Source organism: Lynx canadensis, chromosome A1, assembly GCF_007474595.2.
Source record: "Lynx canadensis isolate LIC74 chromosome A1, mLynCan4.pri.v2, whole genome shotgun sequence".
NCBI classification, from domain to species: domain Eukaryota; kingdom Metazoa; phylum Chordata; class Mammalia; order Carnivora; family Felidae; genus Lynx; species Lynx canadensis.
Window position 1 is genome coordinate 228,534,557 of NC_044303.2, and position 14,984 is coordinate 228,549,540.

The following is a 14,984-nucleotide window of genomic DNA, read 5'->3' on the forward strand; positions in this document are numbered from 1 at the left end:
ACAAGGTTGGCGGGCGTGGGAGCAGGAGTCGGCCCGGTCTGAGGGTGCGGACTGTGCCCACGACCCCCCACGGACTGTTCGGCTCGCAGGGGCCCCCCCCCCCCCCCGGCAGGGCTTCAGGCAGCACCGTGAGCGTGCTGCTGCGGGGTAAGGTTCACCACTGCCTCTGCCCGTCAACGTCAACCGGAACCACCATCTTCGGGGGACTTCTCTTTTTGGTATTCTTCACTATCAACACAGGATCTTTCAGAGTTCTCTTTAAAAATGAGCAAAGAGATGTCAAAGGATCCCTTAAAATATACTAATTATGACCAGAATTGGAAAATGCACATACATACATTTTGCATATTCTTTGGAAACAATTATCTGAAGTAATTCGAAAGCACAGTCAGTTCCCTGTCTGAATGCAGAACTTACCAGCGCATGAAAGGGCTGTCTGTACATTCAACACAACATATTTGGAAGCTCAGTTATAACAATCCCTGCACAGAGAGACAGTGACACGGCCCACTTCAAAAGAGCTTTGGAAAGCAGAAGCGTGACTCTGGACCTCCGCATGGCCGAGACCCAGTCCAGCAGCCTGCCAGGGAGGACCGTGACAAGAAGCCCTCCACACGCAGACATCACGCTGCTCGGGGCCTCCGGGTGCCAGGATGGAAGGACTCACGGCAGAGGCCAGAGCTCCAACACCAGTCACGTCACAGACTCGGTGCCCCTGAGCCACAGGCTGCAGACATTACTGCCTTACAGATGGATGAGGAGGCATAATGTCCTGATGAGGATGCTATTAACAACAATAAAAAGTAAGGGCAGAAACTCTTGGAGGCAAGAGGAGCCTAAGCAGACAGGACAGCCACATGCAATGTGGCATCCTGGAGGCGGCCCTGGAAACAGGGGGAAACTCAGGGAATCTGAACAAAGGAAGGGCTTCAGTTCACAGCAGCAGCTCAGTATCCGACAACTGTAACAAACGTGCCATAGTAAGAAAGTAACCATAAGGGAAGCCGGGGACAGGGTATGGGAACTCTCCCCATCATTTTCACAACTTTTCGGTAAACCTAAAACTGGTCTAAAAAATAAAGTATATTTAAAAAATACACGTGGTTAGCAATCCCCATCAAAATAACACCAGCATTCTTCACAAAGCTAGAACAAATAATTCTAAATTTGTATGGAACCACAAAAGATCCTGAATAGCCAAAGTAATGTTGAAAAAGAAAACCAAAGCTGGAAGCATCACAATCCTGGACTTCAAGCTGTATTACAAAGCTGTAATCATGAAGACAGTATGGTACTGGCACAAAAACAGACACTCAGATCAATGGGACAGAATAAAGAACCCAGAAATGGACCCACAAACGTATAGCCAACTAATCTTTGACAAAGCAGGAAAGAATACCCAATGGAATAAAGACAGTCTTTTCAGCAAGTGGTGCTGGGAAAACTGGACAGCGACATGCAGAAGAATGAACCTGGACCACTTTCTTACACCATACACAAAAGTCAACTCAAAATGGATGAAAGACCTAAATGGAAGACAGGAAGGCATCAAATCCGAGAGGAGAAAGCAGGTAAAAAGCCTCTTCAACCTCGGCCGCAGCAACTTCTTACACGACACATCTCCGGAGGCAAGGGAAACAAAAGCAAAAATGAACTATTGGGACCTCATCAAAATAAAAAGCTTCTTTCTGCACAGCAAAGGAAACAATCAGCAAAACTAAAAGGCAATCAACAGGATGGGAGAAGATATTTGCAAACAACATATCAGATAAAGGCTTAGTATCCAAAATCTATAGAGAATTTACCAAACTCAACACCCAAAAGTCAAATAATCCAGTGAAGAAATGGGCAAAAGACATGATATGGACACTTCTCCAAAGAAGACATCCAGATGGCCAACCGACACATGAAAAAATGCTCCACATCACTCATCAATCAGGCAAATACAAATCAAAACCACACTGAGACACCACCTCACACCTGTCAGAACGTCTAACACTAACAACTCAGGCAACAACAGATGTTGGCGAGGATGCGGAGAAAGAGGAGCTCTTTTTGCGTTGTTGGTGGCAATGCAAGCTGGTGCAGCCACTCTGGAAAACAGGATGGAGGGTCCTCAAAAAACTAAAAATAGAACTACCCTATGTCCCAGCAATTGCGCTGCTAGGTATTTATCCAAAGGATACAGGTGTGCTGTTTCAAATGGGCACATGCACCCCAATGTTTATAGCAGCACTATCAACAATAGCCAAAATATGGAAAGAGCCCAAATGTCCATTGAGAGATGAATGGATAAAGAAGATGTGGTATGTATGTATGTGCGTGTGTGTGTGTGTGTGTGTGTATATATATATATATATATACACACATACATACATATACAATGGAGTATCACTCGGCAATCAAAAAGAATGAAATCTTGCCATTTGCAACTACGTGGGTGGAACTGGAAGGTATTATGCTAAGCAAAATTAGTCAAAGACATCCTATGACTTCACTCATGTGAGGAATTTAAGATACAAAACAGATGAACACAAGGGAAGAGAAGCAAAAATAATGTAAAAACAGGGAGGGGGACAAAGCATAAAAGACTCTAAATATAGAGAACAGAGGGTTGTTGGAGGGGTTGTGTGCGTGGGGGGGGGGAATGGGCTAAATGGGTAAGGGGCATTAAGGAATCTACTCCTGAAATCATTGTTGCACTGTATGCTAACTAACTTGGATATAAACTTAAAAAATAAATAGAAAACAAAGAAAAAAATTTCATCAACAGGAAATTAAATAAACTGTGGTTTTTTAGTACAACAAAATATCAGTGTAGATATTAATAAGCCCCCCCCAAAAATATATGTTTATGTAGTTGACCCTTGAACAACTCATGTTTGAACTGCATGGGTCCAAACGTACATGAATTTTTTTTTTCTGATAAATACAGTACTGCAAATATACCTTCCTTATGTTTTATTAACATTTTCTTTTCTAGCTTACTTTAGCATAAGACTATGGTATAGAACACATACAACATACAAAATATGTTAATTGACTATTTATGTGATCAATCAGTAAGGCTTCCTGCCCACAGTAGGGCTATTCGTGAAGTTTTGGGGAGTCAAAAGTTATATGTGTAATTTCAACTGCACGGAGGGCTGGGAACCCTTGCCCCATGTTGTTCAAGGTTCAGCTGCATGTGTGTATATGTATGCAACACATACACACATAAATAGCACATTTTCTTAAAAATTTTAATGTTATTTTTGAGAGAGAGAAACACAGAGTATGGTGGGGGAGGCGAAGAGAGGGAGGGAGACAGAGTCTGAAGCAGGCTCCAGGCTTCAGCTGTCAGCACAGAGCTCGACGTGAGGCTCGAATTCACAAACTGTGAGATCATGACCTGAGCAGAAGTTGGACGCTTAACCGACTGAGTCACCCAGGCGCCGCACGCATAGCAGCTTTTTTTTAAAAAGCTTTCACCTGTTGGGGCACCTGGGTGGTTCAGTCGGTTAAGCATCTGACTCTAGGTTTTGGCCCAGGCCATGACCTCACAGTTCATGAGACTGAGCTCTACGTCAGGCTCTGCCCTGAAAATGCAGAGCCTGCTTGGGATTCTCTCTCTCTCTCTCTCTCTCTCTCTCTCTCTCTCTCTCTCTCTGCTCTTCCCTTCCCCACTTGCACACACTCTCTCTCAAAAATAAACATAAAAAAAAAAAGTTTTCACCTGTGAAACAATTCTTGAGCAGTTTCTCCAATGACCTCACCCAGACATCTTCTCGTGAGAGGCTGGCTCGGGGCCACTCGGCGCAGCCCCTGGGCACAGAGCAAGCTCTCCCTGCGAAGCTAACAGCATCAAGAGCCCCTGCTACAGAGGATCCCACACGCTGCCTACGAAGGTTCTCTGACCATCGGAGGCTCAAAGTGAGGTGACTTTTCTGGGGATGATGGCTTCATGGAGACCTCTGCTGCCCCCCACAGAGCCTCCCCCGGGAGTGGCTCTGCATCTCTGAGCAGAGGATGACGGGGCTTCAGCACTGAAAGAAGCCAACAGAGGATCATGCTTAGGCTGCACACACACTTTTTTTAGGTGCTAAATCCTGTTTTCTGTTGTCACCACAGCCATGAAGTCGCTTACGTCGCATGTGTGATAGGAGGATCCAGACGTGATACTGCCTCCCAACACTGAACATTTTGTTTCTGAAGGCTTTTCCACCTCTTTTCCAGCAGGGAAGGATATCTGAGACAATAACTGCCACAAACGAACAAGTACATGTTTTAATTTTGAAGGACACTAAAGAGCATTTACTCAGCCCCACTTCTCACTTCACACTTGAGGAAATGAGCCCACACGACGGATTCCATGGCTTTCCCTCAGGCCCCAGGAGGCGCTGGCGGAACCAGGGTCAGCATGCAGGGTCTCCGACACCCGGCCTTCCTGCGGCCGGAACACACCCCGGACCCGCGTGCCACAGAAGAAAACAGATTTCCAACGCGCTGATGGGCATACTGATCACACACGCTGACCTCGGAGCCGCCGGCCCAGGCACAGCAAGCCCCACCACGAGGACGGCGAGCACGCGAGGCGCAAAGGGGAAGTCACTTGCCCAAGTGAGTCAGGAGGGCCAGGATTGTACAGACAACAAATGCCCAGGCCAGGGTTCCTCTTGCAAGGGGAAATTCAGAACTTCAATTTCTGCTCAAGGGGAGGTGGTGTCAGGGAGATGTTTTACAGCCTGAAGAGGCCAGACCGCTCCTCCCTTCTGCCTGCCATCCTGTCTCCGAGGGCATCTCTCTGTGGGTCCAGTCCTTCCTCGGAGAGGTGGGCCACCATTCCCCGTGCTGAGGATCAGAGGAGACAGTGTAAGGGCTGGGCCAGGGTGAGGGCTGATCGGTTTCCTCTTTTCTGGAGAAGTAAATCAAAATTGCGTAAGTGCTGGGACTCAGGAAACACTGCAGGGCAGTTCAGACCTTCCTTTCCCTACAGACCCTTGACTGCAACAGTCTGGGACTACCAGAAGATGGCCAGAGGCGACATTTACATAGAATCCAGTGAAAAAGATGGGTTTTCTTGATCTCATTTCAAGGAATAAACACTTCTATTCCATTTCTTTTGTTTTAAAAAAACAACAAAGTATGCATATGGAAAACTCTCGAGGTCTTTTATAATAACGTGATAAACAAGAATGATGAGCCAGTACATCTACAATCCGTACTAAAAACCCCAGTGTCCTTAATTGTTTAATCGGCCCATTAAGTCCCGGGAATCAAAGCACAGGACACAAGCCTGCCCCCCACCCTGGCCAAACAGGTGATACGGAGCTGAAATGCACTACAACACGATCAAACTCATAACGCTAAGAGCAGAACCGAAAAAGTCTATATGCCATATATTTAGGTACAGCAAAAAAGCGACTACTGACTGCTACCTACACGTGCTAGCGTTTTACCAGAGAAACAATTCTGTGGGGAGCAGAAAAGGGGAAGGTTCTAGGCAAGGAACTGACACATGAGCACCTGCTGAGTGCCAGGCATATTGTTTATGCAGTCTTATCCCAGCTACCTGGTGAAGGTAGCAATTATTGTTTTACAGGTAGGAAAACTGAGGCTTGGGTAGATTGAGGAACTTGCCCATGGTCATGAAAGCAGTGGAGGCATTAATAAAGCTAAGAAGTGTTTTTAAAAGGGAAATTGGAGATCTTGTAAGCACACGCCAACCTGAAGGAAACCCCTGATAGTAGACACCAGCCCTAAATTCTCCACTACTAATTTATTTTAAAAGAGAAAACACTACATCTTATGTTTCAAAACAATCACACAGCAAGATGGCAGCCTCATGTACAGGAGCAAGCATCCACTAACTGTAGCCAATCAGAAATTTAGGGCATATGCTAAAAACGTGGAAGCATTCTGTGTATTCACATGCTAAGGACCAGGTATCCGCAAAAGAGGACCATGAGTTCAGAAGCGACCAGGGAATCGGGAGAATGCACCTGATAATCTGCAGAAAATCTTGCCCAAATGTAATGTCTCCTGCTTTCCTAAATGCTACACTTCCTGATCCTGGAAGACGAGATGATTCCACGGCACATATAAAGTTGTTGACAGAATCGGCTTCATGGAGAACACGATCACGACAGGCTACACCTTCGGAAGGCGATCTGAATCTCGGGAGGTAAGCACACGGGAGGGAAGGCAGTGTAAGCTCGCAGGACAGACACCCGTGGGAAGACGCCGTGCCAGAGATTTACTAATCGCATCCAAGACATCTGTGCTCCCCAAACCGGCTTCTTCCTTGAACCAGAGTTTTCTGGGCTTGACTGGCTGTTGTAATCACAGCTTCTGAAACCTAAAAAGGCATGCTAACTTGAATACCCACTTAGAAGGTAAAAGAGAAAACGCCTGCCAAAGAGCATCTCCCTTTGCACAGTCATCTTCAGAGAGCTTCGTGTGGAAAGCGTGGATTTCTTCTTTACAGCTCCTGCGTGAAGACGAGCTGCGACATGCTGCACGCGCCACCCTGGAAATGCGTCGGCAAGAAGAAATACCTACTCACGATCGCTGTACAACACGGAGGAGGAGTGGATCTTCACATCAGTAGAGAGGAGGTTCCAGCCTCTGCCAGAGTGCTGGCAAAACTGATCCACGTGCCTCCTGCTGTGACCCTGGTGCCTGAAACAAAGCCCCAGCCGGGGGCTCCCGCGGTGGAGCCTGGTGCCTGCAGACGCTGTGCCAGGCTGTGCAACCTGTTTCCACCAAGCTAATCCGACCCTCCTCTCGGGTTCCTCCTTCCCGGAACGCCAGAATTGTTCTCCATAATAAATCTATGTTTAGTATGTTTTAAATGAATTCAACCATACGACTTTCACCACTTCCCTTTCGGGTCTGGTTACGTTACTTCATTGTATGCCTCAAGTCAGTGTTTTGAAGAAGTTGACTGTACGAAAAGTGTATTACATAAATTGCTAATTCTAGAGCTCTAAAGACCATTTAGAATTCATCCCACAAAGGACCCTTCAAAACACGACCCTAAGAACAACGTAGTCAACCTTGAACAAGTACAGAGCAAGTGCAAAAAGGAAGTCTCTTCTCCCTAAACCTCCCCGAATGGTTTTACTTTTGTGAAAATGTTCCAGAAAGTGAAACATGGCCCCTTGTTAAGCACTAACAATACCTCTGCTCCCATATTTAAGGTGCCTCCAAAGGCCATCCTGCCCCCAAAATACATAAATATAAAAATATAAATATAAATAAAAATATGAATATAAACTTAGGTCTCTGCCGTAATCGCTTCTGTTGTAATTTGTTTGGACAGAAATCCATCAAAGAGGGGAGGGCAGAGAAGAAAAGGTGGTAGAGCTCCCTCCAGGGGCCTCACTCCCAGTGCTGCAGCAAGACCGAGGGGGTAGTTCCTTGGGAAGAGCCAGAAAGCCTCAATGAATGAAGCTACACACACAACGTGTAGTTCTGCCCCGATACCAAGGCCACCGTCTGTGTGTGTCCAGACCAAATCCACTGCACACGGTCTTAACAAAGCCAGGCTCCTTATGGAGCTGTCTCGCAGCCAAGAGGTCTTCTGGCTTCAAATACTAGTAAAAAGCAATCTTTATTAACCACGGTGCAGGGGCCAGAAAAAGAAGTCCACCCTATATCTCCAGATCTTATGCACCCCCCCCCCATTTTATTTGTGGCCAGTTCTTAATCACACGGGGCCGTCCCTCTACCTACATGGCCTGATGGTGTACTCAGAGGCAGAGCAAACTACTTTTAGAGCTACTCTGAAATGGTTTGCGGGGTTTCCTCTGAAATTTATCATGTCTCTACGCACATGGCTGCCACGCCCTGGACCCTCAACCTCCACTACCATCTCCCTAGAGCCTGTCACAGAACGAGAAGTTGCCACACATTTGTGGACACGACAGACCAGAGATCTCCCTCTAAAGCGAGTGGAGGGGAATTACATAAGTGGTTGGGTCCCAGTTCCCGGTCAACCACAACAGCCTGCTGAATGCCCGCAGCACGGCCGTGCGTGCAGTTTTATCAGGGACAGGTAGGGCTGGGCTGCAGGAGGCCGAGGGAGACAAGCAGGCACAGCAAAGTGGCACAACACACTTCTAAAGCCACCTGGTAGCTAAAAAATACAGAAGAATCAAGTGATGTTCTTCAAGAGAGGGGAGGGCCTATAAATATTTAGGGCCAGAAAGAACTAAAAGAGGGAGAAGTTGGAGATGCAAGGAAAAGAGGTCGTAATTGAAGGGCCCATGTAATGGCAGTGGGTGGAGACAGTAGAGAGCGGACACACGGGGACGTGGCCATGTTCAGGGTGGAGCTCAGAGCCTGCACCCAGCGGCAGGTGGGCAAGAGAGAGAGGCCCACAGACAGAAGAGGTCAGCAGTCTGCACACGGCTCCCCAAGCCCCAGCCCAGCCTCCAACCTTGCTGGCCACATGGTGGTGCTGCTCAATAGTCCTACCTACCTGATGTCCCCCATGACTGCTTCTAGTATCTTCTCCTTCTGTCACCAAGCTGAATTTTACAAACTGCAGGTGTCTGCTTAGACATCAACAACTGCCAGGGAAAGGCCTCTGACAGGTGGCCATGCCTATTCAGAAGCACCTGCTCTGGCCTGCTGCTACCCACCCTCTGTCCCCCACACCCTGTGGCTGTCAGAGTGCCTGACGAATGGCCAGTAGCCCTCCAGAGGGAGGGAGAGTGGGTGCAGATGTTTGCAAAGTGAACAGAAGTATATTTAAGGTTTCTTTTGAAGCACAGCTCAGATGTGGGGTTGTTAAGCACTTTCAGTGTAAGGGGGAGCGAGTAGGGTGCCCCTTAGAGTCCCAGGGACAATGAGCAGTGATAAGGAAGGACTGGGACTCAGCTGGGTAGAGGCAGGAGCCTCTCTCTGAGGAGTAAAAAGCAGACCACAGCTAAGGTGCTACTTTAGCCCTTGGCCTGCCCTAGAAACCTTTGGGCAGAAACGTTCTCTACAAAGGAAGTCTGCTCACTCTTGCTGCCCCCTGAGAACTTGTGTTCACAGCTCTGATGGTGACCTTAGACCCAAGGAAATGAGTTTACCGTGAAAAGTAGAGTAACGTCAGCCACACAAGAGACTTGTGTAATTTAGAATGGAAGGCGGCACAGGAACTGGAGGGAGAAGGGTTGATGGGGTGCCGGTCGCACGGGAACATTTGGTGGACCATTGTCCCCGTCAGAGCAAGCTCGGGACAGCCCAGCCTGCCATCACGGGTGACCACACTATTTGGGGGTGGGGGGGGGTTCCCCATCTCCAGAGCCTGGCTGTTGGCAGTTCTGCCTCCAACTTTCTTTGGGGCCCCAAGTCTCCGCTTCCTATCCATCCCCAAACCACGTCGGCCACGGCAGTAGCTTATCTCACAGAAAACACGAAGGGGAGATAAAAGCACATTTTCCACATTTCTTCTGCTGTAAGACGAAGGCGAAATATTTTCCAACACGCATGAGGTAGGGACGCCACAAACAAAACAGACAAGAAAAACACTCCAAAGGTGCCTCTTGGTTTGGCAAGGCTGCTGGACACACAATCTCCTCTGGCTCATTTCTTGAGATGAGGAAAGCAGAAATGTTGGGATTGGCACTTTTATTTCCTATGTGAGGATGTGTAAAGAAGACAACTTGTTAAAGGCATTTCCACTGAACAAGACTTAAGTGCAGACTGTTTTGTTATCCCGTAACTCAGTCCCAGATTCAGTTTCCCAAATGAGTACGGACCCGAACCCTCTGTCGTGCAAAACCTGTGGACACACGGCCACAGTTTACTCCTACTGTGACTTACAGAAGAGACCATGCTGCTGGACGTATACTGACACTCTTCCTTTTATAAGGGAAGAATCTCTTCCTTTCTAATAATGTTTTCAGGCTTTCCAGCCTATTTGCATAATATTAATATCCCTAAATCAGTTTTATTTTGGTTAATATTTGCCTGGCGGACCTTTCTCTAACAGGTTATATACTTCCAAATTTCCTGGGTATTTATGCATTAGGTGTGCCCTCTGAAAAAAACATACAGCAAGATTTTTAAGAGATAATCAATCTTTTGTCTCTTAACAAAAGTAAAATGGTAAAATCTATTTTGCATTTACTGTAATTACCAATACTTATGAACAAGTTACTACATCTTATTTTGCGATTTCGATCGTGATTTTTGTTTTCCTTGTTTCTTTTGTTTCCACCAGACCCATATGCGTGAATGTTTCTTTTTTTTCAGCCAGTTTTCTGTATTTCCTTCCCTCCTACGCTTACTAGGAAGTGATGCTTTCCATCCCTATGCTGTCAGTGGCTACTGCACACTTGAGTTTACAAGTGTCAGGTAAGCAGAAGGTCCTGCCACCCTCGGAACCTTCCATCTCCCATGTTAGAGTGTTCTGACACATCAGTCCTGTTCTGCTTTTAACAATCCCCAAACCCACTATCTGCTGTCTACATGGTCAATCCTTTGATTTACAAATACATTTACCAATTTCTATGCTCATTCTTGATCCTAGTCCTTTCTTTTCATACTTCCCTTTTTATTCATTTAACTAACTCATTCAGTACCTATCTGCTGATCACCTAAGTATGCCAGGCACTGCCCTGGGTTGCAGTCACAGAGAAGTGAACAAAACAAAGTCCCTGTTCTCGCGGTGTCCGTGTTACAGTGGGTACTTGTGTTACTAATACTAAACTGCATGCTTTAGTTCTTCTGGTTAAGTATTGGAGTAGCAAACTCTCTCACTCTCGGTCTACACTTTATCCTCATCATTGAATGACAGTTCAGCTGGATCTGGAATTCCAGACTATTCTACCAACTTCCAGAACCTGTGGCTGCTGGTGAGAAGTCGGCTGTCTTTCTAATAGCCCTTCTCACTGGGGTTCTTTGGTCATTTCTTTCTTCTTGATTTTACACTTTGTCTTCGATGTTCCTCAGTTTTGCCACAACGTGCTTCGGTTTGGACATGTCTTACTAGACGACTTCTTTTTAAAGTAACTTTCTCCACACCTCCTTATAACTTCCATTTAATATGGAACAGACATACACACACGTCACGTTATTGCAATTTCTCCCTCCTTCACTCTGCTTGCAAAAAAAAAAAAAAAAAAAAAAAATCCAAAAAAACACATTTACCAAGTAACAAGTCGTAGGAGTGCCCTGGCCTAGGTGCTTTATATGATGCTACCGCATACATACCTGACTTCCTCTCTAGAAGCCTTTACTGTGCCTACTTTCCAGATAAGGAAGTTAATCTTAGAAATGTAAAGAGATTTTTCCAAGTGACACAGCTAGTGAGCATTATAACCAATGCTCCAACTCCACAAATCCCCTGCTCTAAACACACTCCACACCCTGCCGCCTGTTTCTAAACACACACATTGAAGAGAAGTGGAGAAGCAGCAAGATATGCTGGCCCATCGTTACAGAACTGTTACTGCCTGATTATACACTGAAATTTCACAAGCTGTCAATAGACACTGGTACAACGAATACATCAAAAACATCCGGGATGTCACTTACGACACATCCTTCTGCATAGGCAAGGACAACCTCACGCTCAGATCTGAGCATCACCTCTTCTGAATCACCTTTCAACATATCTGGCCAAGGCTAACTTATCTGGGATATGGTTAAAACTAATTCAAAACCGAGCTCATAGGTATTTAGGGGAGGAACTAATGAAAGCCATTGTTTTACCTGGGCTACTTCTTCAAAATCTTCATGGCGTTTCTGCAAAGCTCTGGCCCGATGAAGTGATTTCCCCACACCCGTATGTTTGCTGAGAAACGCTTCTCCATGGTTCTCAATCCAGTCCAGCACCTACAATAAAAGACAGGTACATGTGCCATAAAAACAATGTTCTGCCCTGTTTGATGGTTAGGACTATCCACTGAAGATACACTCTGTTGTCAAAACTATAACAAGACGCAAAGGAGAGGGAAAAAACTAGAAGCAGTTGGACACTAACACATCTGATCAGTTTTCCCACCATGATTTTCAACAGCTCTTACTGTAAAACCGTTAAGTCTGTCTCTGTATAAACATTACGTGCCATAATGATTAAATCTCACCTCATTTTATGCATGACAGAGCCTCCAAAACTGAGTAGGTTTTGGATAAGATAGTGGTTATCAAGCCACAGACAACCAGTTTAGCTTAACATTTTTACAAGGCTCAAAGCTTCACAACTCAGGCAATTCAAGTTTAACTGCAGAGTTAATGTTTTTCTGTCTCTTCTTTAGAACCTGAAAACACAGAAGTAAAACCTAAGAAAACAAAACACTTAAATGCCTCTGTCCCCGTCTTTGAGGATAATTTATTCTGTAAACTACTAAGCTGTTGGGAAAGCTAAACACTCCATGAATTTAATTACTTAAAAGTTCTTGCAAGTTGACATCCACTATATAAAGAAAGGGAGTACAAGGTAGGCAGTGTGACATGATGTTTTCAAGTTCAGAGTCGGCCTAGAGCATAGTTCATTGGTTCCCATACTTGAAAAACCACAAAGAAACCTGACAATATCTAAAAAACAAAATCTAAAAAAATACTTACACTACCATCAAATGTACACTTTGCCTCATTTTTTTAGTTTATTTATTTATTTGGGGGGACAGGGCGGAAGGGAGAGGGAAAGAATCTCAAGCAGGCTCCACATTTGTCAGAGCAGAGCTCAACACGGGGCTCAAGCTCACAAACCGTGAGATCATGACCTGAACCAAAATCAAGAGTTGGAGGCTTAACCGACTGAGCCACCCAGGCGCCCGCCCCTGCTTCGCCTCTTTCTGATGGAGAAAAGATAATTAGCAAAAAATAGGTCAGTGACATCTTTCACTAAAAACTAAAACTTTAGATACAAGATATTTAAATATTTGAATACATTTGTTAACGTACTGCTGAAGGCCACTCCCCATACTTCACATTAGTAACTATGGTAACCAAGAATATGGATCAAAACTATCTGTGACTGAAGAACCAACTGGGAAATGTACCGCCAGAACAGTGGTCTGGAGGAAAACCTAGAAGCAGACTAGTCATGCTAATGGCAAAATAAAAGGGGCCTTAACTTGGGCTTCATTGCTATGAAAAGGGTCCCTTGCCCTTTGCTACCTGCACTAGAGATCAGCTGTGCAGACAGATCTCTTAAAAAAAAAAAAAAAAAAGGCAGCTGGTAAGGGCCAGTTGTGCAGGGACAACTGGACCTATTATACATTGCTCCAAACCTGTGACCGTCAGAAGCCAAGGGTCTGACTGAGGGCCCTTTCTGCATAGAGTTTAGCAAAGTTAGTAGCACATGAACATAAAATAGCTTGCAAACCTGAATAACTCACTGGCGGCCCTCTTACGTACCCTATAAGATGAGCAGACGTGTATGTACATGGAGGAGGTAGGGCGAGGCACAGAGGCCAAGCCTTCCAGCAAGTGCTAAAGCTACACATTTACCCTATTACTACAGCTCATTTCTGAGATCTTCCGTCAACACCACCAATCTGCTAGCCACCTGGGGTCACACTAGCAGAGCAATTCTTAGTGGATCTACATGTACTCTGTTACCTCACTCCCAGTCCTCCTGAAAGCTCTCGATTCTACCCTTCATTTCTAGCCCCGGCTGCACACCTGGGGTCTAGCTGTGTGTTGTTGGGCAAGTTCTCTATCGTTTCTGGACAAGAAGCTTCCCCAGTGCTCAGTGCTGATAATAATGGGGAGTTGTGAGTATTCAGCGAGATCTCCATTAAGCACACCAGTACCAACGTGGTGAATACACAGCATGCATGACATCCGCACCCTTAAACCACATGGGGCTCAGACTCACGACCAGGAGATCAAGAGTCAAACGCTCTACCGACTGAGTCAGCCAAGTGCCCCTATCCATTGTTTTTTAATTAGTGCACTTAGCACATTATTTTCCTTTCTTGAGACAAAAGAGAGAAAACACACGTTAGTACTACCATTAGTAAGTAGTGCCACATTCACGCCTGACTTCAAGGAAGACATAAGCCGCTGAGTTGTTTACATGAGTCTCTTAATATATATTATCAAACACAGATCCACTCCCAAGAAATGTCCACTGACAACTTCAAGACATTTTAGCCTCAAAGGATGGAATATGCCTCCGGGCAGGAAGCCAAAACCACGCAGAAGACAAGGATCAAATATTTTAAGCTTGAAAAGAACTCAAAGAAATGTAAGTAATACCTATGCTATAGCCAATCTGCCTATCAGATCTGTATGAAGGGCTAAGAGAGTTTTCTTTTTAGCTACAGTATATTCCTTATATTCTTCACCTTTACTGTTAAAAGAAAATTTGAGGGGTGCCTGGGTGGCTCTGTCGGTTAAGCATCCGACTTCGGCTCAGGTCATGATCTCACGGTTGGTGAGTTCGAGCCCTGCATCGGGCTCTGTGCTGACAGCTTGGAGCCTGGAACCTGCTTCGGATTCTGTGACTCCCTCGCTCTCTGCCCCTCCCCCGCACTCTGTCTCTCTCAAATGTGAAAAAAATTAAAGAAAAAAAAAGAAAGAAAATTTGAGCCACTAGTAAGCAGCAACCTGATTACTGGTAACTCAATACAGATTTCAAATAAAGGCACAATTTCAAAAAGTAAAAGGTAAACATTATTTGGTAGAAAGGGCTGAGGAAGCAAAATACAGAATTTTAAAAATATAAAAATTTGTTTTTTAAGCCTAAGAAAAGTCAGGAAGCATAACCAACCAACTCAGGGTTACAATTTTTCTTTTATTAGTGGTTCTTTTAGACAGAATTGTAAATACCAGGTGAAGATATATTTCCAACAAACATGAAAGTAATTCAAAGAAGGTGTACAAACGCCAAGCACTTAAAAAAAGAAAAAGTGGCAGACACTTGTGAAATCCAGCTGGTGTTCGAAACCAAATTCCCCCACAAGGCTTTGGCTTCTTTTAGAAGTTGGAGAACATTTCCCAGGTTGCCAAGGAATCCTGAATCAATACACGTGTCCAAAGAGCATTTCAAAGAC

The 14,984-nt window shown here is 45.3% G+C and overlaps 1 protein-coding gene across 1 annotated transcript in view; it reads right to left on the minus strand.

Annotated features, from left to right (window-relative positions):
• The window catches only part of TRIO (trio Rho guanine nucleotide exchange factor), a 354,997-nt gene that overhangs the window by 159,985 nt on the left and 180,028 nt on the right, over positions 1 to 14,984 (minus strand). The window contains exon 10 of the mRNA XM_030332423.1: positions 11,692 to 11,814. Coding sequence (XP_030188283.1) covers positions 11,692 to 11,814 — 123 coding nt within the window. The remainder of the gene's footprint in view (positions 1 to 11,691; positions 11,815 to 14,984) is intronic.